Here is a 26,162-nt window from a genome sequence, read left to right as displayed (position 1 = left end):
TAGCATCCACAAGGCATTTTTGCCCACAGGACTACTGCATACTGGATGTTTTTCCCTTTTCACACCATCCTTTGTAAACCCTAGAAATGGTTGTGCCTGAAAATCCCAGTAACTGAGCAGATTGTGAAATACTCAGACCAGCCCGTCTGGCACCAACAACCATGCCACGCTCAAAATTGCCTTAATCACCTTTCTTTCCCATTCTAAAATTCAGTTTGGAGTTCAGGAGATTGTCTTGACCAGGACCACCCCCCTAAATGCATTGATGCAACTGCCATGTGATTGGTTGACTAGATAATTGCATTAATGAGAAATAGAACAGGTGTTCCTAATAATTCTTTAGGTGAGTGTATATGTCTAATATATATATATATATATATATATATATATACAGGGAGTGCAGAATTATTAGGCAAGTTGTATTTTTGAGGATTAATTTTATTATTGAACAACAACCATGTTCTCAATGAACCCAAAAAACTCATTAATATCAAAGCTGAATATTTTTGGAAGTAGTTTTTAGTTTGTTTTTAGTTTTAGCTATTTTAGGGGGATATCTGTGTGTGCAGGTGACTATTACTGTGCATAATTATTAGGCAACTTAACAAAAAACAAATATATACCCATTTCAATTATTTATTTTTACCAGTGAAACCAATATAACATCTCAACATTCACAAATATACATTTCTGACATTCAAAAACAAAAACAAATCAGTGACCAATATAGCCACCTTTCTTTGCAAGGACACTCAAAAGCCTGCCATCCATGGATTCTGTCAGTGTTTTGATCTGTTCACCATCAACATTGCGTGCAGCAGCAACCACAGCCTCCCAGACACTGTTCAGAGAGGTGTACTGTTTTCCCTCCTTGTAAATCTCACATTTGATGATGGACCACAGGTTCTCAATGGGGTTCAGATCAGGTGAACAAGGAGGCCATGTCATTAGATTTTCTTCTTTTATACCCTTTCTTGCCAGCCACGCTGTGGAGTACTTGGACGCGTGTGATGGAGCATTGTCCTGCATGAAAATCATGTTTTTCTTGAAGGATGCAGACTTCTTCCTGTACCACTGCTTGAAGAAGGTGTCTTCCAGAAACTGGCAGTAGGACTGGGAGTTGAGCTTGACTCCATCCTCAACCCGAAAAGGCCCCACAAGCTCATCTTTAATGATACCAGCCCAAACCAGTACTCCACCTCCACCTTGCTGGCGTCTGAGTTGGACTGGAGCTCTCTGCCCTTTACCAATGCAGCCACGGGCCCATCCATCTGGCCCATCAAGACTCACTCTCATTTTATCAGTCCATAAAACCTTAGAAAAATCAGTCTTGAGATATTTCTTGGCCCAGTCTTGACGTTTCAGCTTGTGTGTCTTGTTCAGTGGTGGTCGTCTTTCAGCCTTTCTTACCTTGGCCATGTCTCTGAGTATTGCACACCTTGTGCTTTTGGGCACTCCAGTGATGTTGCAGCTCTGAAATATGGCCAAACTGGTGGCAAGTGGCATCTTGGTAGCTGCACGCTTGACTTTTCTCAGTTCATGGGCAGTTATTTTGCGCCTTGGTTTTTCCACACGCTTCTTGCGACCCTGTTGACTATTTTGAATGAAACGCTTGATTGTTCGATGATCACGCTTCAGAAACTTTGCAATTTTAAGAGTGCTGCACCCCTCTGCAAGATATCTCACTATTTTTGACTTTTCTGAGCCTGTCAAGTCCTTCTTTTGACCCATTTTGCCAAAGGAAAGGAAGTTGCCTAATAATTATGCACACCTAATATAGGGTGTTGATGTCATTAGACCACACCCCTTCTCATTACAGAGATGCACATCACCTAATATGCTTAATTGGTAGTAGGCTTTCGAGCCTATACAGCTTGGAGTAAGACAACATGCATAAAGAGGATGATGTGGTCAAAATACTCATTTGCCTAATAATTCTGCACTCCCTGTATATATATATATATATATATATATATATATATATATATATATATAGATATATATATATATTGGCGTTGAATGGCCAAGTGGGATATGTATATACAGTCCTGATCAAAAGTTTAAGACCACTTGAAAAATGGGAAAAAATCATATTTAGCATGGCTGGATATTAACAATGTTCCAAGTAGAGCTTCAACATGCAACAAGAAGAAATGGGAGTGAGACAAAACATTTTTTGAGCATTCAATTTAATGAAAACAACGAATAAACTGAAACAGGCTGTTTTTCAGCTGATCAAAAGTTTAGGACCACACCTCCAAAAAAAAACTAAACCCGCCCAAAACAGAAATCCAACTTCCAAACATGAACTCAGTAATGAGTAGCTCCGCCGTTATTGTTTATCACTTCAAAAATTCGTTTCGGCATGCTTGATGCAAGCGTTTCCATGAGGTGAGTGGGAAAATTTCTCCAAGTGGTGAAGACGGTCGCACGAAGGCCATCTACTGTCTGGAACTGTTGTCCATTTTTGTAAACTTCCCTTGCCATTTACCCCCAAAGGTTCTCAATTGGATTTAGATCAGCGGAACATGCAGGATGGGCCAAAAGAGTGATGTTATTCTCCTGGAAGAAGTCCCTTGTTCTGCGGGCATTGTGTACTGTAGCGTTGTCCTGTTTAAAAACCCAGTCGTTACCACACAGATGAGGGCCCTCAGTCATGAGGAATGCTCTCTGCAACATCTGGACATAGCCAGCGGCCGTTTGACGCCCCTGCACTTCCTGAAGCTCCAGTGTTCCACTGAAGGAAAAAGCACCCCAGACCATTATGGCGCCCCCTCCACTGTGGCGTGTAGAAAACATCTCAGGTGGGATCTGCTTGTCATGCCAGTAACGTTGGAAACCATCAGGACCATCGAGGTTACATTTTTTCTCATCAGAGAATAAAACTTTCTTCCACCTTTGAATGTCCCATGTTTGGTGCTCTCTTGCAAAGTCCAAACAAGCAGTTCTGTGGCGTTCCAGGAGACTAGGTCTTTGAAGAAGTTTTTTGTTTTTGAAGCCCTTCAGTTTCAGATGCCGTCTGATGGTTATGGGGCTGCAGTCAGCACCAGTAAGGGCCTTAATTTGGGTCGAGGATCGTCTAGTGTCTTGATGGACAGCCAATTGGATCCTCCGGCTCAGTGCTGAAGAAATTTTTTGGGGTCTTCCACTTGACTTTTTTGTTCCATAACCCTCAGGATCATATAAGAATTTAAGAAATTCCAAATGACTGTCTTACTGCGTCCCACCTCAGCAGCGATGGCGCGCTGTGAGAGACCCTGCTTATGCAGTTCAACAACCCGACCATGTTCAAAAAGGGAGAGTTTTTTTTTGCCTTTGCCATCACAACATGTGACTACCTGACAGAAAATGACAATGAATCCACATCTTTGCACAGATTTGGCCTTTTAAAGGCATGGGGTCCTAAACTTGATCAGCTGAAAAACAGCCTGTTTCAGTTTATTCGTTGTTTTCATTAAATTTAATGCTCAAAAAATGTTTTTTCTCACTCCCATTTCTTGCTGTTGCATGTTGAAGCTCTACTTGGAACCTTGTTAAGATCCAGCCATGCTAAATAGGATTTTTTGCCATTTTTCAAGTGGACTTAAACTTTTGATCAGGACTGTATATGTAGAGGGAAGTGTATTAAATATTCCCTATCAACTCTTATCAACAGTTCATCCCCCATGTTTAGAGAAAACTTGTGCTGATAGCCTGTAGGATAACAGCTGATCAATATCTAGTCCTCTTTTGTTCAGGCCCTAAACAGTAGGATGGTCTCGTTTGCTGGTCACCTCAGGACAAAGAGATTGCAGACTCTCTGGCACCGTTTGTCAGGGGGCTTTCTAACCAGAGACATCATGAACCTGTTTCCACACCTTTGCCCCATGGCTAAACTCCATCCCCCTACTTCCAGCATTTTGGGACTAGGGGGGAGGACTCTTGGGATTTGGAAGTGGAGTGCATGCAGCCTGATGGATGAGGGAGAGCCAATCCCAGGAAAATAAGCAAGTGAGGATCTCTCCTGGGACGAGCGTAACTCCCTAGAGACTAGCACTGGCTAAGTATCATTAACCCTTATTGCACTGTCCTGCAGGTCTTTTACCCCTGCTAACCCCTTCTGCCCATATCCTTAACCCCTGCAATCCCTGCACCCCAGTTCTCCTGCATTCCCTGTGTGCAGCCCCAGCATACCCTTGCTGGGCTGTATTTACCCTTGATATCCTGGTCCCCTGTAATAGCCCCAATACCCTTGACCCAGGTAACCCCTGATGTCCAACCCTGGGTTAACCCCTTTATGTCCATCATTCCCTGCACTGTGATTATCCCTACATTGCAGGGATTGTGTAGTTTACAGCCCCGCTTTAACCCTTGCATTGCTGGGCTGTATTGACCCTGTATTCCCTGAACCTGTACTCATGGCTACATACCCTTTCTACCACATAGGGATAGTTTAGAGCCAGGTTGGGTGGGCTGCTAATGTATGTATGTAAATGTATTGTATAGTTAGTTTGTGAGTGGAACTTGGGACTGAATAGTGTATTTAGTGCTGTATTTATGGTACTGTATTGTGTGTATTATGTACTGTAGGTTGATAATAAATATATTGTATTATTTGTATTATACCTACTGTGTAACGTGTTATTAGCGGTAGCTAGCTCAGTTAGGCTACTTTCACACTTGCGTTCGGTGCTGATCCGTCTGGTATCTGCACAGACGGATCCGCACCTATAATGCAAACGATGGTATCCGTTCAGAACAGATCCGTCTGCATAACAGCATTTTCAGATCTGAGTTTTCAAGATCGTGAAAACTCAGATCCGACTGTATATTCTAACACAGAGGCTTTCCCATGGTGATGGGGACGCTTCAAGTTAGAATATACTAAGAACTGTGTACATAACTGCCCCCTGCTGCCTGGCAGCACCCGATCTCTTACAGGGGGCTGTGATCCGCACAATTAACCCCTCAGGTGCCGCACCTGAGGGGGTAATTGTGTGGCTCTCAGCCCCCTGATCGGGTGTTGCCAGGCAGCAGGGGCCAGAACCCCCTCCCACCCCAGTATTAAAAGCTTTGGTGGCCAGTGCGGCCCCCCCTCCCTCTCCAGTATTAAAAGCATTGGTGGCCAGTGCAGCCCCCCCTCCCTCCCTCCCCAGTATTAGCATTGGTGGCCAGTGCGGTCCCCCCCCCTCCCTCCCCAGTATTAAAAGCATTGGTGGCCAGTGTGGCCCCCCTCCCTCCCCAGTATTAGCATTGGCGGCCAATGCGGCCCTCCCTCCCCAGTAGTAGCATTGGTGGCCAGTGCGGCCCCCCCCTCCCTCCTCAGTATAAAAAGCATTGGTGGCAGTGCTAACAACCCCCCTCCCCCCCAGCAGCGGAGCGGCATTTCCGATCAGAGTCCCAGTGTAATTGCTGGGGCTCCGATCGGTTACCATGGCAGCCAGGACGCTACTGCAGTCCTGGCTGCCATGGTTACTTAGCTTATACTTACCTGCGCTGTCTGTGGCCGGCCGGCGCTCTTCCTACTGGTAAGTGACAGGTCTGTGCGATTACACTGGGATTCCGATCGGAAGTGCGGCACCTAAGGGGTTAATTGTGCGGATCACAGCCCCCTGTAAGAGATCGGGTGGTGCCAGGCAGCAGGGGGCAGTTATGTACACAGTTTTTAGTATATTCTAACTTGAAGCGTCCCCATCACTATGGGAACGCCTCTGTGTTAGAATATACTGTCGGATCTGAGTTTTCATGATCTAACTCATATCCGATGGTATATTCTAACATAGAGGCGTTCCCATGATGATGCTTCAAGTTAAAATATACCATCGGATTGGAGAAAACTCCGATCCGATGGTATATTAATAGGGACTCCTGACTTTACATTGAAAGTCAATGGGGGACGGATCCGTTTGCAATTGCACCATATTGTGTCAACGTCAAACGGATCCGTCCCCATTGACTTGCATTGTAAGTCAGGACGGATCCTTTGGCTCCGCACGGCCAGGCAGACACCAATACGCTGCAAGCAGCGTTTGGGTGTCCGCCTCCTGAGCGGAATGGAGGCGGAACGGAGCCAAACTGATGCATTCTGAGCGGATCCTTATCCACTCAGAATGCATTGGGGCTGTACGGATCCGTTCGGGGCCGCTTGTGAGAGCCTTTAAACGGAACTCACAAGCGGAACCCCGAACGCAAGTGTGAAAGTAGCCTTAGGCGCTTGCAGCTAGCTTAGTGATAAGCGTAAGGCAAAGTGAAAGTATTATTCTTTATTTAAGGTATAAATAGGCGGAGTCATCGGTAGTCGGTTCCTCTTATTTATATTTGCATAAATATTTGTAATTAATATTCCCCCTTTATACTCCTCATATCCCAACTGCCATACACACGGTTACATGACCCTTATCAGCCAATAGAAGCTTGCAGGCCCTTAGTCTTCACATACACACAGTTTTATACCAGGTAACCATAACAACCCAGCCATTTTTCTTCACTGCTATAGTTTAAAGAGGCAGGGCACTGTGGATAACACTGTTAAGGGAGCGGAGTGCTGTGGAGGTCACAGTTAAGGGGGCATGTTGCTGTGGAGGTCACAGTTAAGGGGGCAGGCTGCTGTGGAAGTCAGTGTTAAGGGGCAGCTGCTGTGGAGGTCACTGTTAAGGGGGAAGGTTATTGTTAAAATCACTGTTAAGGAGAGAGGGTACTGTGGAGGTCACTAATAAAGGGGCGGCCGGTGTGGAGGTCACTGTTAAAGGGGCGGCACTGTTGAGGTCACTGTTAAGGAAGGAGGGGACTGTGAAGGCCACTATTAAAGAGGCAGTGGGGCACTGTGAGGTCACTGTTAAGGGGCTGGGGTACAGTGGAGGTCACTGTTAAGGGAGTGGGGTACTGTGGCAGTCACTGTTAAAAGGGACAGTCGCTGTGGAGGTCTCTACTAAGGGGGCCAGGAATGGTGGAGGTCACAGTTAAGGGGACTGTAACCTATGGTCAGTGTTAAGGGATGGGTGCAAATTTCCAAGTTTCAATTTCTCTACTTCTATAATACATAGTAATACCTACAAAAATAGTTATTACTTTACATTCCCCATATGTCTACTTCATGTTTGGATCATTTTGGGAATTACATTTAATTTTTTAGGAACGTTACAAGGCTTAGAAGTTTAGAAGCAAATCTTGAAAGTTTTCAGAAGTTTTCAAAAACCCACTTTTTAAGGATCAGTTCAGGTCTGAAGTCACTTTGTGAGGCTTATATAATAGAAACCACCCAAAAATGACCCCATTCTAGAAATTACACTCCTCAAAGTATTCAAAACTGATTTTACAAACGTCGTTAACCCTTTAGGTGTTCCACAAGAGTTATTGGCAAATGGAGATAAAATGTCTGAATTTAGATTTTTGGGCAAATTTTCCATTTTTATCCATTTTTTCCAGTAACAAAGCAATGGTTAACAGCCAAACAAAACTCAACATTTATTACTCTGATTCTGTAGTTTACAGAAACACCCCATATGTGGTCGTAAACTCCTGTATGACCAAACAGCAGGGCGCACAAGTAAAGGAACGCCATATGGTTTCTGGAAGGCAGATTTTGATGGCCTTTTTTTTTTGACACCATGTCCCATTTGAAGAACCCCTGATGCACCCCTAGAGTAGAAATTCCATAAAAGTGACCACATCTAAGAAACGACACCCCTCAAGGTATTCAAAACTGATTTTACAAGCTTTATTAACCCTTTAGGCGTTCCATAAGATTTTATGGAAAATGGAGATAAAATTTACAAATTTCACTTGTTTAGAAGATTTTCCATTTTAATAATTTTTTTCCAATAACAAAGCAAGGGTTAACAGCCAAACAAAACTCAACATTTATTACTCTGATTCTGAAGTTTACAGAAACACCCCATATGTGGTCGTAAACTGCTGTACGGGCACACAGCAGGGCGCAGAAGGAAAGGAACGCCATTTAGTTTTTGGAAGGCAGATTTTAATGGATTGGTTTTTAGACACCATGTCCCATTTGAAGCCCCCTGATGCACCCCTAGAGTAGAAACTCCAAAAAAGTGACCCATCGGTCTCCCCTGTGATCCCGTCAAGAATCGGGGGCTGAAAAGGCACAGCAGCCCCTGATGGGAGAGGGAGCTCCCTCCCTGTTTACCTCTTCCATACAGCGGTCCCTACGGACCGCAGCATGGAAGGGGTTAAACGTGGTGTGTGGCGATGTCAGCCGTTTCAAGCAGAGTGTCAGCAATGTGCTGAAACTCTGCTTTACAAGCTCGGCCATCCTGAGAGAGGGGGCGGGCGGATGACCTCCCCCCCCCCCCCCCGCACAGCACGGGGGGGGGGGGGTTTAAACATAAAAAAATAGCATTTTGAAGTTTCTGATCCACGCGGTCTGTGACCGCGCGGATCAGAAACTTCCGAAAGCACTGCAAACCGCAGGTCTGAATTGGCCTACGGTTTGCAGCGATCGCCGATACGGATACATTGACCCAGGGTGCCTGCTGATTGATTTCAGCAGGCACCCAGTTACCGATCACCGCCCACTGCGCGGCGGTGATCGGAACTACACAGGGCGTACAGGTATGCCCTGTGTCCTTAAGTACCAGGACATCAGGACGCACCTGTACGCTCTGTGTCCGTAACAGGTTAAAGGGGCAGGGCTGCTGTGAAGGTCAAAGTTAAGGGGGTGGGCTGCTGTGGAGGTCCCATTTTAAGGAGGCAGGGCACTGTGGCGGGGTCAGTGTTAAGGGGTGGGGGGCTGTGAAGGTCACTGTTAAGGGGGTGGGGTACTGTAGAAGTCACTGTTATAGGGCATACGGTCGATATCTTTTAACGAGACACACAAACATTAAATGATATAGATGAAATATATTTACATAGTTAATACGGTTGAAAAAAGACATACGTCCATCAAGTTCAACCAAGGGATAGGTGGGGATGCAAATCCCAAAAGGAATTGAGACTCAGATTTCTACACATTTTCATAAGCATTAATGTTTTTTACTTTTAAGAATTCATCTAAAACCTTTTTGAAACTGTCAACTGTCTGTGACCACGTCCTGAGGAAGTCTATTGCACAGCTTGACAGTTCTTACTGTAAAGAAGCTTTGACGCTTCCGGAGACTGAACTCTTTCCTCTCCAATCGGAGGCAGTGCCCCCTTGTCTTTTGAGCGCATTTTACATGGAACAGCTTTTCACTGTATTATTTGTATGGCCCATTTATATATTTGCATAGGTTAATCATATCTCCCCTAAACTAAATTCAATTCTTTTAATCTTTCTTCATAACTAAGACCCTCCATTCCCCTAATCAGTTTAGTCACCCTCCTCTGTACCTTTTACAGCTGCAGTGCGTCCTTTCTATGTACTGGTGCCCAGAACTGAACTGCATATTCCAGATGAGGCCACACCAACGCTTTGTAAAGTGGTAATATTACATCCCTGCCCCATGAGTCCATGCCTTGTTTAATGCATGACAATATTCTGGTGGCCTTAGAAGCAGCTGATTGACATTATATCCTGTAATTTAATCTGCCATCCACAAGGACACCCAAATCCTTCTCTATAAGTGACTCTCCCAGTGCTACATTACCTAGGACATTTGAAGCACATAGATTATTACTACCAAGATGCATAACTTTACATTTGTCCACATTGAACCTCATTTGCCAAGTTGATGCTCAATCACTCAAAGTGTTCAAGTCAGCTTGAAGTTTATGGACATCTTCCATAGACTGTACAGTTCTACACAGCTTAATGTCATCTGCAAAAATAGATATGGTGCTATTAATCCCCTCCTCAATATCATTAATAAATAAATTAAATAATAAAGGGCCCAGCACTGAACCTTGGTGTACACCACTTATAACCTGGGACCATTCTGAATAGGAATCATTGACCACAACTCTCTGGACACGTTCCTTCAGCCAGTTTTCAATCCTGGATGTACTAACAGCCCCGGCGTCACAGATATCAACTCCTTTCTCTTCTTTTGTATATACAGAGCTAAAAACCAATTTAGTAACTCTTTTCCGTATCTTCAGTGACTACCCCCCCCCCCCTTTACCATTATTTAGTGGATCTACCTGCTCAGACCTAGATTTTCTAGCATTTATATATTTAAAGAATTTTTGGGGATTTGTTTTGCTCTCTTTTGCTACCTGCTGTTCATTTAGTATTTTCGCTAATTTTATCTCCTTTCTACAGATTTTATTAAGCCCTTTGTAATCTTTAAACGCTACAGCTGACCCCTCAGATTTTTTTTTTAAATGCTCTTTTTGCCCTTTTTACAGTAGCTGTAAGCCATGGGGGGTTTAATTTTAGCCGTTTATACTTGCTACCTAAAGGGATGCATTTTTTAGTGCAATTACTCAATGTGGATTTGAAGCTCTCACATTTATCCCCAGTATTATTTTGTGACAGTAGCTGCTCCCAGTCTATGCCCTGAAATGCTGCCCTCAACCCAGGGAAATTATTTCAGTGTCTTTGCTCTGCCTAACAGAGTTTTTTTTTATAGTTTAGGGGGAATATAATTATATTGTGGTCACTATTACCTAGTGTTTCTCGAACAGTAACATTACCAACAAGCTCTGCATCATTAGAAATTACCAGATCCAACAGAGCATCGTTCCTAGTGGGAGCTTCTACAAACTGGCCCATAAAGTGATCCTGCAGCAAGTTGAGGAATTTTCTCCCCTTTGCAGTTGAGGCAGAACCATGAACCCAGTCAATATCTGGAAAGTTAAAATCTCCCATTATGACCACTGTACCAGCCTGTGCCGTTCTATTTGGTTACACAGTTGCGTTTCTATCTCTTCTGTGATGTTAGGGGGTCAATAGATTACACCAAGTATTATTTTTTCAGTGTTTATATTCCTTTGAACTTCCACCCATAAGGTTTCCACATCCTCACCATCTGCACCCACAATTGCCTCTTTCACACTTGTCTTCAGATCACTCCTCACATACAGGCACACACCACCACCTGTTCTATTGACCTGGTCTTTCCTAAATAGTGTAAAACCCTCAATATTAACAGCCCAGTCATGCGAAGAGTCCAACTATGTCTCAGCCACACCAACTACATCTATGTGTTCTTCTAGTACCATAGCCTCCAGCTCCCCCATTTTTCTAGCTATACTTCTGGAATTTGTGAAAATACATTTTAAATTACTATTACCTGTAAAGTGAATATCCGGGATTTTTTAGTTACCTTGGTTGATTTTTTTATGTAACAGGTTCTTGTTACCAGCAGTTCTATTTTCCATAAATGTATAGTTATGCCCAATCTTCTCCCTATTTTCCTCGCTAACCCCAGCCCCCACTAAATCCCCACTGTCCCCTTCTATAACCCACTCTCTATCTACACTATCTACCCCCTTATTAGTATGACCTCTCACTTTATTACTTGTACTGAGTAGATTATTTTTGTCTAGGCTATTTAAGTAATTATATCTCATATTTGTTTATTAAACAATTTTATTGATAATCAAGTCAGTTCTGTTTGAGCATTAATATTGCCTCTTTCAATCTCACACATAATCCACAGTAATACACGTGTGATTGCCTGAGCCCTTAAAATGTATTGTTTTTTAAGAAACTAAAGAGGTATTCTGGTTTTAATTATTGAATCCATTTGTTGGAGAACAGGACATTGAACTATTTTATAATATACATCTATTTATATCTGTGCTAGGGATGAGTGAACTTGTGTTTAATTTTCAGCGTACAAGGTTCAGGTTATCTAAGAATTCCGTTATGGATTCTGCTACCACGGACTATAAGGCTACTTTCACACTAGCGTTCTGCTGTCCGCTCGTGAGCTCCGTTTGAAGGGGCTCACGAGCGGAGCAGAACGCTTCCGTCCAGCCCTGATGCAGTCTGAATGGATGCGGATCCGCTCAGACTGCATCAGTCTGGCGGCGTTCAGCCTCCGCTCCGCTCGCCTCCGCACGGCCAGGCGGACAGCTGAACGCTGCTTGCAGCGTTCGGGTGTCCGCCTGGCCGTGCGGAGGCGAGCGGATCCGTCCAGACTTATAATGTAAGTCAATGGGGGCGGATCCGCTTGAAGATGACACCATATGGCTCAATCTTCAAGCGGATCCGTACAATGGAAAGTCTGAACGGATCCGCTCAGACAACTTTCACACTTAGAAAATTTTCTAAGTTTTAATGCAGACGCATCCGTTCTGAACGGATGCGAACGTCTGCATTATCGGAGCGGATCCGTCTGATGAAACATCAGACGGATCCGCTCCGAACGCTAGTGTGAAAGTAGCCTTACTATGGTCTGTGGTAGCGGAATCCATAACGGAACTCTTAGATAACCCGAACTTTGTACACCAAACTTGAAACACAAGTTCGTTCATCCCTAATCTGTACAGTAGTCTCTCACTAAAGCTAAAAAAAAAAAAAGAATATGGCCACGTGAATGAGGAGCTTCGTCCAGCTAGCTAGAACACAGCTTCTGCTCCTGCCAGCAATTTTCCTTTTGCCTATCCTGATGTCAGGATTGTTTCTGCTACTGCTAAGCATGGGCAGGAGCAAAACAGCCAAGGACACGGCAGACAAGCTGTTTTGCCACTTCTTTGCAGCTGACATGGTACACACTAAAGATAGCATCTCTCACTTTGCTAATGAGATGGCACCGAATATGCAGAATTCAAAGAATCCAGACATTCTGAACCTGGGACAAAGTAATTACCTACTGAGAATACAGGACGTTCTGTGTCTTCAGAGGACTTCAGCTGCAGTATGGTCTCATTTGGGGGGCCCCAAGAAACAAACCAAACATGCCAATGCTGATGTGGGGCAATCGTGGGGCTCAGGCTTGTGAAGGGGACACACTGGAAACACCTGATCTATTTGCAGACTTTCAGACATTGGACAAGGAGGTGTCTGAAAACACTCTGCAGAAGACATTGTCAGCCGTCCGCAGCTCTCTACACTTTTCCAAATTAGTGGAGCCATTTCAAACACCTCCGTAATAGGAGATCGTGTATCTCATGTGGAAAACAAGATGGACACATTTGCATCGGCTCATAATGAGTTAGTGGACTCTCAAAACTCTTAAGATTACAAATATGAGGCACTTCAGGTCAAGCTAAAAGACTTAGAGGACAGGAATAGACGTAACAATATTAAATTTCAACATATCTCTATCTTGAAGCAATATGTATTTTTGTGGACATCAGGATATATTGTAGTAGCCTATAGGCTGCATTATTAAACTCTGGTGGTTTAAGCCCCAGCAGTGCTGAAAAGAGAAGATCTCTCCCAAATACTTCAAATAGTCCTCTCTGAATGTTGGTCCAAGACTGTCTTACTATGGCACAGGTCCACTATACATGGAGGGTATTACTAACCTCCTGGCAGCCCCTAAAACATAAAGGGGAAACCGAGAATAATAATAAAAGTCTTTCATAAAAATATGGATGATAGAACTGTCTTGCAGTCTTTTGTAAAGTGACCACTGTGTGGTGGATAAAATCGATTATAATCAAAGATCTTGTAATGAGGATGTTATCCTGTATTGCCCCTTTATAGGACCAGTATATGGGGTATCAGGTAAGTAGCAAATTATGCAGAGTACTGCGCAACAGAGGATGGTGCGTCTATACAAATATTACATGTGGGTAATAGTTGTTATTGGTTGGAATCCATATAACATACTATACGAAGGCAGAGGTGTTCTGTGCCTGAGTGCGGCGTCCCGCACTGTCTCTGGCTACAGAGATCACTTACCCTTCTTGACGTTTGTGGCTTGTATCCTTCTGGTCCTCTGGTAGTGGTTCCTGATAGTCGGCTGTAGTGATCCGATCCTGCTCTCCAGAGTCAGCGGCGTAGCCTCGTGTTGCCTAGGACGCCGGGGGGCGTGGTTCGCGCGTCTAAGGAGTGACGTAGGTGGTCACGTGATCGCGGAATCTTGTTAGGCTTGCTCGCTATGCTTCTCCTGCTCTGTAGACGCGCGAACCACGCCCCCCGGCGTCCTAGGCAACACGAGGCTACGCCGCTGACTCTGGAGAGCAGGATCGGATCACTACAGCCGACTATCAGGAACCACTACCAGAGGACCAGAAGGATACAAGCCACAAACGTCAAGAAGGGTAAGTGATCTCTGTAGCCAGAGACAGTGCGGGACGCCGCACTCAGGCACAGAACACCTCTGCCTTCGTACAGTATGTTATATGGATTCCAACCAATAACAACTATTACCCACATGTAATATTTGTATAGACGCACCATCCTCTGTTGCGCAGTACTCTGCATAATTTGCTACTTACCTGATACCCCATATACTGGTCCTATAAAGGGGCAATACAGGATAACATCCTCATTACAAGATCTTTGATTATAATCGATTTTATCCACCACACAGTGGTCACTTTACAAAAGACTGCAAGACAGTTCTATCATCCATATTTTTATGAAAGACTTTTATTATTATTCTCAGTTTTATTTCATATTTTTCCACATTTTTATGAAGGACTATTTTTTTCCAAGTTTTTACCCCTCTTCCATTGTTTTCCCACATATATTATCATCTATCCTAAACAAGACATTGTGCACATAATATATATATTTATCTCTATATATATTTTCTATTTTTGAAGGTTTTTAAACAAGACCCATATCCGGTTTTTTTTACCACAACCCTATATACACGCTCATTTTTCGTAGGACCATCCTACAGGACATCTATCACCTTTTCACCTACTGGTGATCACTCTATACACCCCCTACCTTCAGCTAAACTTTATTTTTACCCTTTTATCTACTATAATAGACCATTAATAAATTACCGTTTGTATCCAATATAAGAGTGTGCCTGCTTATCTCTTATTACTTGTTATTTTATGCTTCTGACTGGGTGAGTCAGACCAAGCAGCCTTGCACCTCTACCATTTGCCTGAGCAGTAGAGCCGTCTACTCCACTTTTTTACCTTGAATAAAGGGGAAACCATTGGATAAATCAGGTGTAGTCTAGAAAGCACTATCTATACTCTATGAAGTACTTGTAAAGAAGCTTCCATTAATTACTTGCCAGCTCCACTTGCTGATTTCTGTACAACACTAATGCCATTGTACCAGAGTGAGGTTCTCCCCCAAATCTAATTACCAGCCATGCATAAAAGCTAACTTAGTATCAGAAAGGGGTGAGCTTAAAATTGAATAAATAAGGGAGAGGACACTCTTCTCTAAGGCTCTGTATTTGCAGACCGTTCAAGCATTGTGTATTTGACATCTTTCAGAGTCAGTGGAGGTATAAAAAAAAAATGGAAGACTTGGGTAACTTTAAAGAGTTTAGTTGTTGGAGATCAAAAGCTAGAAGGAAAATATGCCCTGGACATGAACTTGGAATTAACAGGAAGTCACCATCTTGGCGTAGCTTTGAATGTTTTCACCAAACGAACAAGTTTGGTGAAACCCCAGGTCAGAAAAGGGAGTTTCTAAATATAGAGCAAGCCAGACCCAAGAAGGAGTCAAAAGAACCACTCTATTAATGCACATCCAACAATGTCCATAGATAAAAAAATATATATAAAGTTTATTAAACAACACCAACAGACAGACACATTAGAAAATTGTATACAATATGAACAGCGTGTCGGTAACAGAATAAAACCGACACATACAGAATCCACTGAACGTCCCCTGATAAGGACATGCAATCTATACCAGCTATACAAAAATGTCAGCTGGTATAGCTAGTATAGATTGCATGTCCTTATCAGGGGATGTTCAGTGAATTCTGTATGTGTCGGTTTTATTCTGTTACCGACACGCTGTTCATATTGTATACAATTTTTAATGTGTCTGTCTGTTGGTGTTGTTTAATAAACTTTATATACAGTACAGACCAAAAGTTTGGACTCACCTTCTCATTCAAAGAGTTTTCTTTATTTTCATGACTATGAAGGCATCAAAACTATGAATTAACACATGTGGAATTATATACATAACAAACAAGTGTGAAACAACTGAAAATATGTCATATTCTAGGTTCTTCAAAGTAGCCACCTTTTGCTTTGATTACTGCTTTGCACACTCTTGGCATTCTCTTGATGAGCTTCAAGAGGTAGTCCCCTGAAATGGTCTTCCAACAGTCTTGAAGGAGTTCCCAGAGATGCTTAGCACTTGTTGGCCCTTTTGCCTTCACTCTGCGGTCCAGCTCACCCCAAACCATCTCGATTGGGTTCAGGTCCGGTGACTGTGGAGGCCAGGTCATCTGGCGCAGCACCCAATCACTCTCCTTCATGGTCAAATAGCCCTTACTTTCAAAGTTTTCCCAATTTTTTGGCTGACTGACTGACCTTCATTTCTTAAAGTAATGATGGCCACTCATTTTTCTTTACTTAGCTGCTTTTTTCTTGCCATAATACAAATTCTAACAGTCTATTCAGTAGGACTATCAGCTGTGTATCCACCTGACTTCTCCTCAACGCAACTGATGGTCCCAACCCCATTTATAAGGCAAGAAATCCCACTTATTAAACCTGACAGGGCAGACCTGTAAAGTGAAAACCATTTCAGGGAACTACCTCTTGAAGCTCATCAAGAGAATGCCAAGAGTGTGCAAAGCAGTAATCAAAGCAAAAGGTGGCTACTTTGAAGAACCTAGAATATGACATATTTTCAGTTGTTTCACACTTGTTTGTTATGTATATAATTCCACATGTGTTAATTCATAGTTTTGATGCCTTCAGTGTGAATCTACAATTTTCATAGTCATGAAAATAAAGAAAACTCTTTGAATGAGAAGGTGTGTCCAAACTTTTGGTCTGTACTGTATGTCTCAATGAATACTTCTGTTCAGTTTTTACAAAGGAAAATGAACGAAAAGGACCTCAGTTAGGAAAGAAAACTAATGAATCTTTTGATGCATGTGTCTTTACAGAGGAAGAGGTTCTAAGTTAGCTGTCTAAAATTAATACAAATAAGTCACAGGGGCCTGATGGGATACACCCAAAGCTATTAAAAGAGCTCAGCGGTGAACTAGCAAAACCATTAACAGATTTATTTAACCAATCACTGGCAACAGGAGTCGTCGCAAAAGATTGGAAATTAGCAAATGTTGTGCCCATTCACAAGAAAGGTAGTAGGGAGGAATCGGGCAACTATAGGCCAGTAAGCCTGACATCAATAGTGGGGAAATTAATGGAAACCATGCTTAAGGAGAGGATGGTGGAACATCTAAAATCCCATGGATTGAAAGATGAAAAACAGCATGGGTTTACTTCAGGGAGATCATGTCAAACTAATCTTATTGATTTTTTGATTGGGTGACTAAAATAATAGATGGAGGAGGTGCAGTAGACATCGCTTATCTAGACTTTAGTAAGGCTTTTAATACTGTCCCACATAGAAGGCTTATCAATAAATTGCAGTCTTTGGGCTTGGACTCCCATATTGTTGAATGGATTAGGCAGTGGCTGAGGGACAGGCAACAGAGGGTTGTAGTCAATGGAGTATATTCAGACCAAGGTCTTGTTACCAGTGGGGTACCTCAGAGATCTGTTCTGGGACCCATATTGTTTAATATCTTTATCAGCGAAATTGCAGAAGGCCTCGATGGTAAGGTGTGTCTTTTTGCTGATGACACAAAGATTTGTAACAGGGTTGATGTTCCTGGAGGGATACACCAAATGGAAAAGGATTTAGGAAAACTAGAGGAATGGTCAAAAATCTGGCAACTAAAATTTAATGTTGATAAGTGCAAGATAATGCACCTGGGGCGTAAAAACCCAAGAGCAGAATATAAAATCAGTGATACAGTCCTAACCTCAGTATCTGAGGAAAGGGATTTAGGGATCATTATTTCAGAAGACTTAAAGGTAGGCAGACAATGTCATAGAGCAGCAGGAAATGCTAGCAGAATGCTTGGGTGTATAGGGAGAGGAATTACCAGTAGAAAGAGGGAGGTGCTCATGCCGCTCTACAGAGCACTAGTGAGACCTCATTTGGAGTATTGTGCTCAGTACTGGAGACCATATCTCCAGAAGGATATAGATACTTTGGAGAGAGTTCAGAGAAGAGCTACTAAACTGGTACATGGATTGCAGGATAAAACTTACCAGGAAATATTAAAGGACCTTAATATGTATAGCTTGGAAGAAAAACGAGACAGAGGGGATATGATAGAAACTTTTAAATACATAAAGGGAATCAACAAGGTAAAAGAGGAGAGAATATTTAAAAGAAGAAAAACTGCTACAAGAGGACATAGTTTTAAATTAGAGGGGCAAAGGTTTAAAAGTAATATCAGGAAGTATTACTTTACTGAGAGAGTAGTGGATGCATGGAATAGCCTTCCTGCAGAAGTGATAGCTGCAAATACAGTGAAGGAGTTTAAGCATGCATGGGATAGGCATAAGGCCATCCTTCATATAAGATAGGGCCAGGGGCTATCCATAGTATTCAGTATATTGGGCAGACTAGATGGGCCAAATGGTTCTTATCTGCCGACACATTCTATGAGGAAAATAAACTGTCAGATGAAATGCTGAATGTTGAAATAAATTCGCCATTAAAAGTGTCCTGTCTGACCCAGGAAGAAGTACAACAGCGACTTAAAAATATCAAAATAGACAAATCGCCAGGACCGGATGGCATACACCCCCGTATCCTAAGGGAATTAAGTAATGTCATAGCCAGACCCTTATTTCTGATATTTGCGGACTCTGTACTGACAGGGAATGTCCCACAGGATTGGCGCATGGCAAATGTGGTGCCAATATTCAAAAAGGGTCCAAAAACAGAGCCTGGAAACTATAGGCCGGTAAGTTTAACATCTGTTGTGGGTAAACTGTTTGAAGGTTTTCTGAGAGATGCTATGTTAGAGCATCTTAACGGAAATAAGCAAATAACGCCATATCAGCATGGCTTCGTGAGGGATCGGTCATGTCAAACTAATTTAATCAGTTTCTATGAGGAGGTAAGTACTAGACTTGACAGCGGCGAATCAATGGATGTCGTGTATCTGGACTTCTCCAAAGCATTTGACACTGTACCTCATAAAAGGTTAGTATATAAAATGAGAATGCTCGGACTCGGAGAAAACGTCTGTAAGTGGGTAAGTAACTGGCTCAATGATAGAAAACAGAGGGTGGTTATTAACGGTACATACTCAGATTGGGTCACTGTCACTAGTGGAGTACCTCAGGGGTCAGTATTGGGCCCTATTCTCTTCAATATATTTATTAATGATCTTGTAGAAGGCTTGCATAGTAAAATATCAATTTTCGCAGATGACACTAAACTGTGTAAAGTAATTAACACTGAAGAGGACAGTATACTACTACAGAGGGATCTGGATAGATTGGAGGCTTGGGCAGATAAGTGGCAGATGAGGTTTAACACTGACAAATGTAAAGTTATGCACATGGGAAGGAATAATGCAAGTCACCCATACATACTAAATGGTAAAACACTCGGTAACACTGACATGGAAAAGGATCTAGGAATTTTAATAAACAGCAAACTAAGCTGCAAAAAACAGTGTCAGGCCGCTGCTGCCAAGGCCAATAAGATAATGGGTTGCATCAAAAGGGGCATAGATGCCCGTGATGAGAACATATTCCTACTACTTTACAAATCACTGGTCAGACCACACATGGAGTACTGTGTACTGTTCTGGGCTCCTGTGAACAAGGCAGACATAGCAGAGCTGGAGAGGGTCCAGAGGAGGGCAACTAAAGTAATAACTGGAATGGGGCAACTACAGTACCCTGAAAGATTATCAAAATTAGGGTTATTCACGTTAGAAAAAAGACGACTGAGGGGAGATCTAATTACTATGTATAAATATATCAGGGGTCAGTATAGAGATCTATCCCATCATCTATTTATCCCCAGGACTGTGACTGTGACGAGGGGACATCCTCTGCGTTTGGAGGAAAGAAGGTTTGTACACAAACATAGAAAAGGGTTCTTTACGGTAAGAGCAGTGAGACTATGGAACTCTCTGCCTGAGGAGGTGGTGATGGTGAGTACAATAAAGGAATTCAAGAGGGGCCTGGATGTATTTCTGGAGTGTAATAATATTACAGGCTATAGCTACTAGATAGGGGTCGTTGATCCAGGGAGTTATTCTGATTGCCTGATTGGAGTCGGGAAGGAATTTTTTATTCCCCTAAAGTGAGGAAAATTGGCTTCTACCTCACAGGGTTTTTTTGCCTTCCTCTGGATCAACTTGTAGGATGACAGGCCGAACTGGATGGACAAATGTCTTTTTTCGGCCTTATGTACTATGTTACTATGTTACTATGTTAATTGCCGTTCAGCGGTGAAGTTACATTGTACTAGAGCCATTTACGTGGTGTAGAAAAAGTAAATATACGTACGCCCCATTAGCCATTCTGCAGTGAATTGTAATTGTTATATTTCTTTTTTTGGGATGTAGAAATCGGAAAAAAATATGGATTTTTTTTTTTCATAACAATTTCATAATTGGCATCCAGCGGTGAAGTTACATTGTACTACAGCCATTTACGTGGTGTAGAAAAAGGAAATATACGTACATCCTATTAGCCATTCTGCGGTGAATTGTGATTGTTATATTTCTTTTTTTGGGGTGTAGTTATAGGAAAAGAGTATTACACTCACCGGTAATCCGGTTTCCTGGAAGTCTCCATGACACCAAGTCCTGAGATTGACTTCCTTCTGATTGGACAGGAAAAACACAGAGAGGTTAAAACCCCCACCCCCTCCTCACATCACCAGTGTATTTTAACGAAGAACCCCAGGATGAAAGGATAATAGCTAATAGCAGAAAAAAAGGGTGGGATATATGTGGTGTCATGGAGACTTCCAGGAAACCGGATTACCGGTGAGTGTAATACTCTTTTCCCCAGTCGTCTCCATGACACCAAGTCCTGAGACAATATCAAAGATACAATTAGGGGGGGACAACTGCCGACAGGACCTTACGTCCAAATCTTAGGTCGTCATTAGCAGCTACATCTAGTCTGTAGTGCTTAGTGAAAGTATGAACTCTTTTCCATGTTGCTGCCCTGCAAATCTGTTGTAAGGAGGCTGAGGCTTTTTCCGCCCAGGAGGCAGCCATGCCTCTCGTAGAATGTGCTTTTAGGGAAGCAGGGACGTCTTTTCCCTGAGCTTTATATGCTTCGGAGATTGCCATCTTAATCCATCTGGAGATGGAACTTTTTGCCGCTTTCTTCCCTTTGTTAGGACCTGAAAATTGGACAAACAGATTTTTGTCTTTTCTCCAAAGGCTGGTAGCTTCCAGGTACTTTAAGACCGCTCTCCGGACATCTAATGTGTGGTAAGTGATTTCTTGATCGTTTTTCGGATCGTCACAGAACGAGGGGAGAACAATGTCCTGAGACCTATGGAAGGTCGAGACTACCTTGGGGAGGAAAGTCGGATCTAATTTGAAAATTAATTTGTCCTCAAATATTGCAAGGAATGGTTCTTGGATGGACAAGGCCTGCAGCTCACAGACCCTTCTGGCTGAGGTTATTGCCACCAGAAAAATCGTTTTAATGGTAAGCCATCTGATGTGGATAGAGTCCAGAGGTTCGAATGGATCGGAGGTTAGACCCCCTAGTACTGTATTAAGGTTCCATGGTGGCACCATGTTTCTAATTGTAGGTCTGATCCTATCTGCCGCCTTAAGGAATCTGGATATCCAGGGATGTTCCGTTAGCTTGGTATTATATAGTGCTCCTAAAGCCGATACCTGGACCCTAAGGGTATTGGGGGATAGACCTAAATCTAGCCCTTCTTGAAGAAAATCCAGGATTAGTGAGATGTTGGCTCTAAACTGGTTGAAGGAGGTCCCAGACCAATCAGCAAATTTCTTCCATATTTTTTGGTACTTGTCGTTGGTACTCTGTTTCCTGCTAAGGAGTAAGGTGTTCACTACTTTTTTTGATAGACCAAAGTTTAATAAGTTGGATTCTTCAGAATCCAGGCTGTTAACTTTAGTATTTTCAGGTCTGGGTGAGAAATAGGTCCCTGACTTAGAAGGTCCGGCCTTTGAGGTAGAAGGAGAGGAGCTTCCACGCTGAGGGCTTTCAAGAGGGAGAACCAACTTCTCTTGGGCCAGAAGGGGGTTATCAGGATTAGTGTACACTTTTCTTTTAGGAACTTCTGTAACACTCTGGGGATAAGCGGAAATGGGGGGAAGGCGTAGACTAAGTTTGTTGTCCAACTCTGGTTGAGGGCGTCTACTGCCCGAGGATGATCCCTGGGGTTGAGGGAGAAGAACTGGTTTAGCTGATGATTTCTCCTGGATGCAAACAGGTCTATCGTCGGCCTGCCCCATTTCTTTGTGATTAAATGGAAGGCTTCTGGAGCTAACATCCATTCCCCTGGGTCTAGTCTGTGCCGGCTTAGGTAATCGGCCTGAATGTTTAAAACTCCCTTCAAATGAACCGCTGAAAGAGATTGAATGTTGCCTTCTGCCCAGGAAAAGATTTTGTTTGCCAGGTTCTGTAGCGGGCGATGCCTTGTGCCTCCCTGGTGTTGGATAAAGGCCACGGCTGTAGCGTTGTCCGAGTAGACTAGGACGTGACGACCCTTTGCCAGCTGACTTGTGTGTTTCAGTGCTTCCCACACTGCCCTCAGCTCCTTGAAATTTGAGGATTGCTGGCTCACGTAATTCCCCCATGTTCCCTGGTAGGAGTTCCCCTGGACGACCGCTCCCCACCCGTGGAGGCTGGCATCTGTTGTGATGACTAGAGGGAGATCTTGTGCCCAGAAAATCCCGTTTTCTAGGTTCGAATTGCTGAGCCACCAAGTTAGTGATTTTTTGGTCTCTGCATCTAAGAATATTTTCCTCTCTAGGGTTAATTGCGATCTGTTCCATTTGTCTAAGATGAATTTCTGGAGTGGTCTTAGATGGAACTGTGCCCAGGCAACTGCTGGAATGCAAGCGGACAGACTCCCTAGTACCTTCATGGCCTGTCTTATTGAACAGAATTTCTCCTTCTTGAACTTCCTCAAAGCTGTCTGAAGTTTTACTATCTTTTGAGGTGGTAGAAAGGATCTTTGGGAGACTGTGTCTAGAGTAATGCCCAGAAAAACTTTCCGTTTGGATGGGATTAAATCCGATTTTTTCCAATTGATGAGCCAACCTAGGCTCTGTAGATGATCCAGGACTAACCCGAGATGGATTCCCATGGTCTCTATGTTGTCCGCCACTACCAGTAGGTCGTCCAGATAGGGGATCACACAAATTGCCTTTTCTCTCAAGGTTGTCAAGGCTTCCGCCATTATTTTGGTAAAAACCCTTGGGGCAGAAGAGATCCCGAAGGGGAGACACCTGAACTGGAAATGCTGAATGTTTCCCTCCAATTCTATTGCGAACCTTAGGAATTCCCTTGATGACCTGTGAATTGGGACGTGATAATAGGCGTCGCTTAAATCTATTGTGGCCATCACTGCATCCTTTTTTAAGAGTTTCACTGCTGACTTCAGGGTCTCCATTTTGAATTTTTGATATCTTACGTATTTGTTTAGATGTTTCAGATTTATAATTACCCTGGATTTCCCGTTTGGTTTCTTTATAATGAAGAGGCGGGAATAGAATCCCAGTCCTGTCTGATTTTTCGGGACGGGCTCTATGGCGTCCAAGGTTAATAGGTTTTTTATGTCGTTTTTTAAGGTCGCAGTTTGAGATGGGGGAAGGGTAGTGATCACATATTTCTGTGGAGGGGAAGAGAGAAGATCTATCAGATAACCCTCTTGTATAATACTTAAGATCCACCGGCTGTTTGTTACATGCTCCCAAGATCTTAGAAAGGAGCCGAGTCTTCCCCCCACTGGTATGGCGTCATTGTTTGTTGTTGGATGAGGAGGCTTCGGCCCGATTTGGGTTGAAGAGGAAGCTTCTCCCCCTGCCTCCCTTCGCATAGCTCCACCTCCCAGTCTTCCCTTTATCTTTTTTATTTTCGGGTTGAAAAAATCGGTCACGAAAGGGCTGCCTTTTTTGTTTATATCTTTCCTCTGGAAACCCTCTTTTTTTATTTGTCGCGTTGTCTAGGATTTTATCTAGATCTTCTCCGAAAACGTACTGACCGTGGAAGGGGAGTGCGATTAATTTATTTTTAGATGTGATATCTCCTGACCACGCTTTAAGCCATAGTGCCCTTCTCGCTGTATTTGAGAGAACAGCTGTACGGGCGGACAGTTTAACTGATTCAGCAGCCGCGTCTGCTAGAAAGGAGGTTGCCATCTTTAATAGAGGCAAGCTCTCTAGAATTTGATCCCGTGGTGTCTTATTGACCAGATGTATCTCTAGCTGGTCTAGCCAAAGGTTCAGTGTTCTGGCCACACATGTGGAGGCAACGCCCGGTTTGAGAAGGGCCGCCGTAGTCTCCCAGGTCTTTCGCAAGAGACTCTCCGCTTTCCTGTCTAGAGGATCTTTCAATTGTGCTGAGTCTTCAAACGGTAGGGCCGTATGTTTTGCTACCTTGGCCACTGGCGCGTCTACTTTGGGAATGGTCTCCCAATCCGTACAGTCCTCTTGGCTAAAGGGGTAGCGCCTCTTAATTCCTCTTGGGATAAAGGATCCTTTATCCGGTTTTTCCCATTCAGACCTAATTAATTTTTGGACACTATCAGGGACTGGAAAAACGGCCTTCTTCCTTTCACCTAGACCCCCAAAAATTTCTTGCTGGGTAGACCTAGGGGTTTTAGGCATCTCCATCTGAATGGTGGCCCTGATGGCCCTGATAAGTTCATCAATATCTTCAGGATTGAACAGGAAGCGCTTATATTCGCCCTCTTCATCTGAAGATGCCGGGTGTTTTTGGACAGATTCGGAGTCTGAGACCGCCAGCCCCTCAGAGTCGGAATCCAGGATAAGTGATTTAACACTACGGGCGTCCTGAGTGGGGGGAACTTTGGGAGGAGTAGGTTCTCTGGTAGTTAAGGCTAGCTGAACCTCTTCTTTTACCACTTTTCTAATGTCTTCAATTAGACTAGAAGACTCAGACTTGATGACACTGGCAGTACATTCTTTACACAGGGGCTTGGATCCAGTGTTAGACAATCTTTTGCAGCAAATACCACATTTTCTAGTTTTTTTGGCTGCAGAAGCCGAATCCTTTTCTCCCTGAAATGGTAAGGGAGGAAAGGATGAGCAGACTGAACCCACCATACAAGGCATGTACCTGAGAACAGGTTACTCACTGTCCCAGGGTTTGATGCAGGCTCGGTTCCAGAGCCCGGCGTGAGGGGGGTGCTCATCTTGACTCCCGACCGCTTCAGAGATGCTTCACCAAAATATGTGAGCCGCGCTATGCAGGGCGCCGTTACACAGGTCCTGAGCGTTTTTATAGTGTCTCCATGCTTCTCATGCTGCAGGACCTGTGGCGCATGTTGATGACGTCAGCGCGCTTAGCTCCGCCCCCGGCGTCTGACGTCATCCGCCTGCCGGCCGGAAGGGACACATCACAGTGCCGATCCGCCGTGTTCCTCCTTCCCTCTGCATCAAGCCCTCCGGGACCGCCGCAGAGGGAATCTTCGCAGGGGCACTACCTATGTGCCCGAGCCCAGGCCTAACCAAACGGAGGAGGGAGAGCTGCACTGCAGATCCGACCTCGGCCCAGATGAAAAAAAAAAAAAAAAAAAAAAAAAAAAAAAAAAAAACTCCAGGTGAGCCCAAACGAGCTCCGTGCACCTCTCCTGCTTCCTATCCTGATGGGACAGGAAAAACACTGGTGATGTGAGGAGGGGGTGGGGGTTTTAACCTCTCTGTGTTTTTCCTGTCCAATCAGAAGGAAGTCAATCTCAGGACTTGGTGTCATGGAGACGACTGGGGAAAAAGAATATATTCATAATTGACCTTCTGCAGTGAATTGTGATTATTCTTTATTTTTATTTTTTTTGGGGGGGGAGTTTATTAATCAGAAAAAATAAAAATATATGTCTTACTTGCTATTCAGCCTTTTTGGGGGGTATTATTTTAATTAAAACATTTTTTTATTATACAGTATGTCAGACAGGTGACAGGCCCTTCAAAGGAAACGGGAAGTGGGCAAAATGTTTCTGTTGCAGGCAGCAGAAGAAGGGGGGGGGGGTGGCAGCAGGAGTCGCAGCGAGAGGACTGAGCCCCCGATGTCATCTAGCGGTCGTGTCTTGACCAGCAACCCAGCAGTGCTTGAATGGTTGACTCGGTCTTCAACTTTGTCGCAAGCGACATCAGACACCCACAGGCAAG

The 26,162-nt window shown here is 43.6% G+C and overlaps 2 protein-coding genes across 4 annotated transcripts in view; both read right to left on the bottom strand.

Annotated features, from left to right (window-relative positions):
* The window catches only part of PGAP1 (post-GPI attachment to proteins inositol deacylase 1), a 1,296,519-nt gene that overhangs the window by 87,491 nt on the left and 1,182,866 nt on the right, over window positions 1-26,162 (bottom strand). The gene's annotated exons all lie outside the window — the stretch shown is intronic.
* Window positions 20,812-25,556, bottom strand: LOC121008906 (lamina-associated polypeptide 2, isoforms alpha/zeta-like). 2 transcript variants are annotated; one of them, XM_040441659.1, is made up of 2 exons: window positions 25,133-25,556; window positions 20,812-25,055 (listed from the first exon to the last, which is right to left on the bottom strand). In XM_040441659.1, the coding sequence occupies exon 2, from the start codon at window positions 22,803-22,805 to the stop codon at window positions 20,871-20,873; it is 1,935 nt and encodes a 644-aa protein (XP_040297593.1). In that variant the 5' UTR covers window positions 22,806-25,055; window positions 25,133-25,556; the 3' UTR covers window positions 20,812-20,870. The 2 variants fall into 2 exon arrangements, with proteins under 2 accessions (XP_040297593.1, XP_040297595.1); XM_040441661.1 differs by having other exon boundaries at window positions 22,716-25,055.

This window comes from Bufo bufo, chromosome 7 (assembly GCF_905171765.1).
Source record: "Bufo bufo chromosome 7, aBufBuf1.1, whole genome shotgun sequence".
Lineage (NCBI taxonomy): Eukaryota > Metazoa > Chordata > Amphibia > Anura > Bufonidae > Bufo > Bufo bufo.
The sequence above is the reverse complement of the archived record's forward strand: the minus strand, read 5'-3'. Positions and strand labels throughout refer to the sequence as shown.

Excerpts from the sequence above, each read along its gene's own strand:
- LOC121008906 (XM_040441659.1), bottom strand. The coding sequence starts at position 22,805 with ATGGAACAGATCGCAATTAACCCTAGAGAGGAAAATATTCTTAGATGC.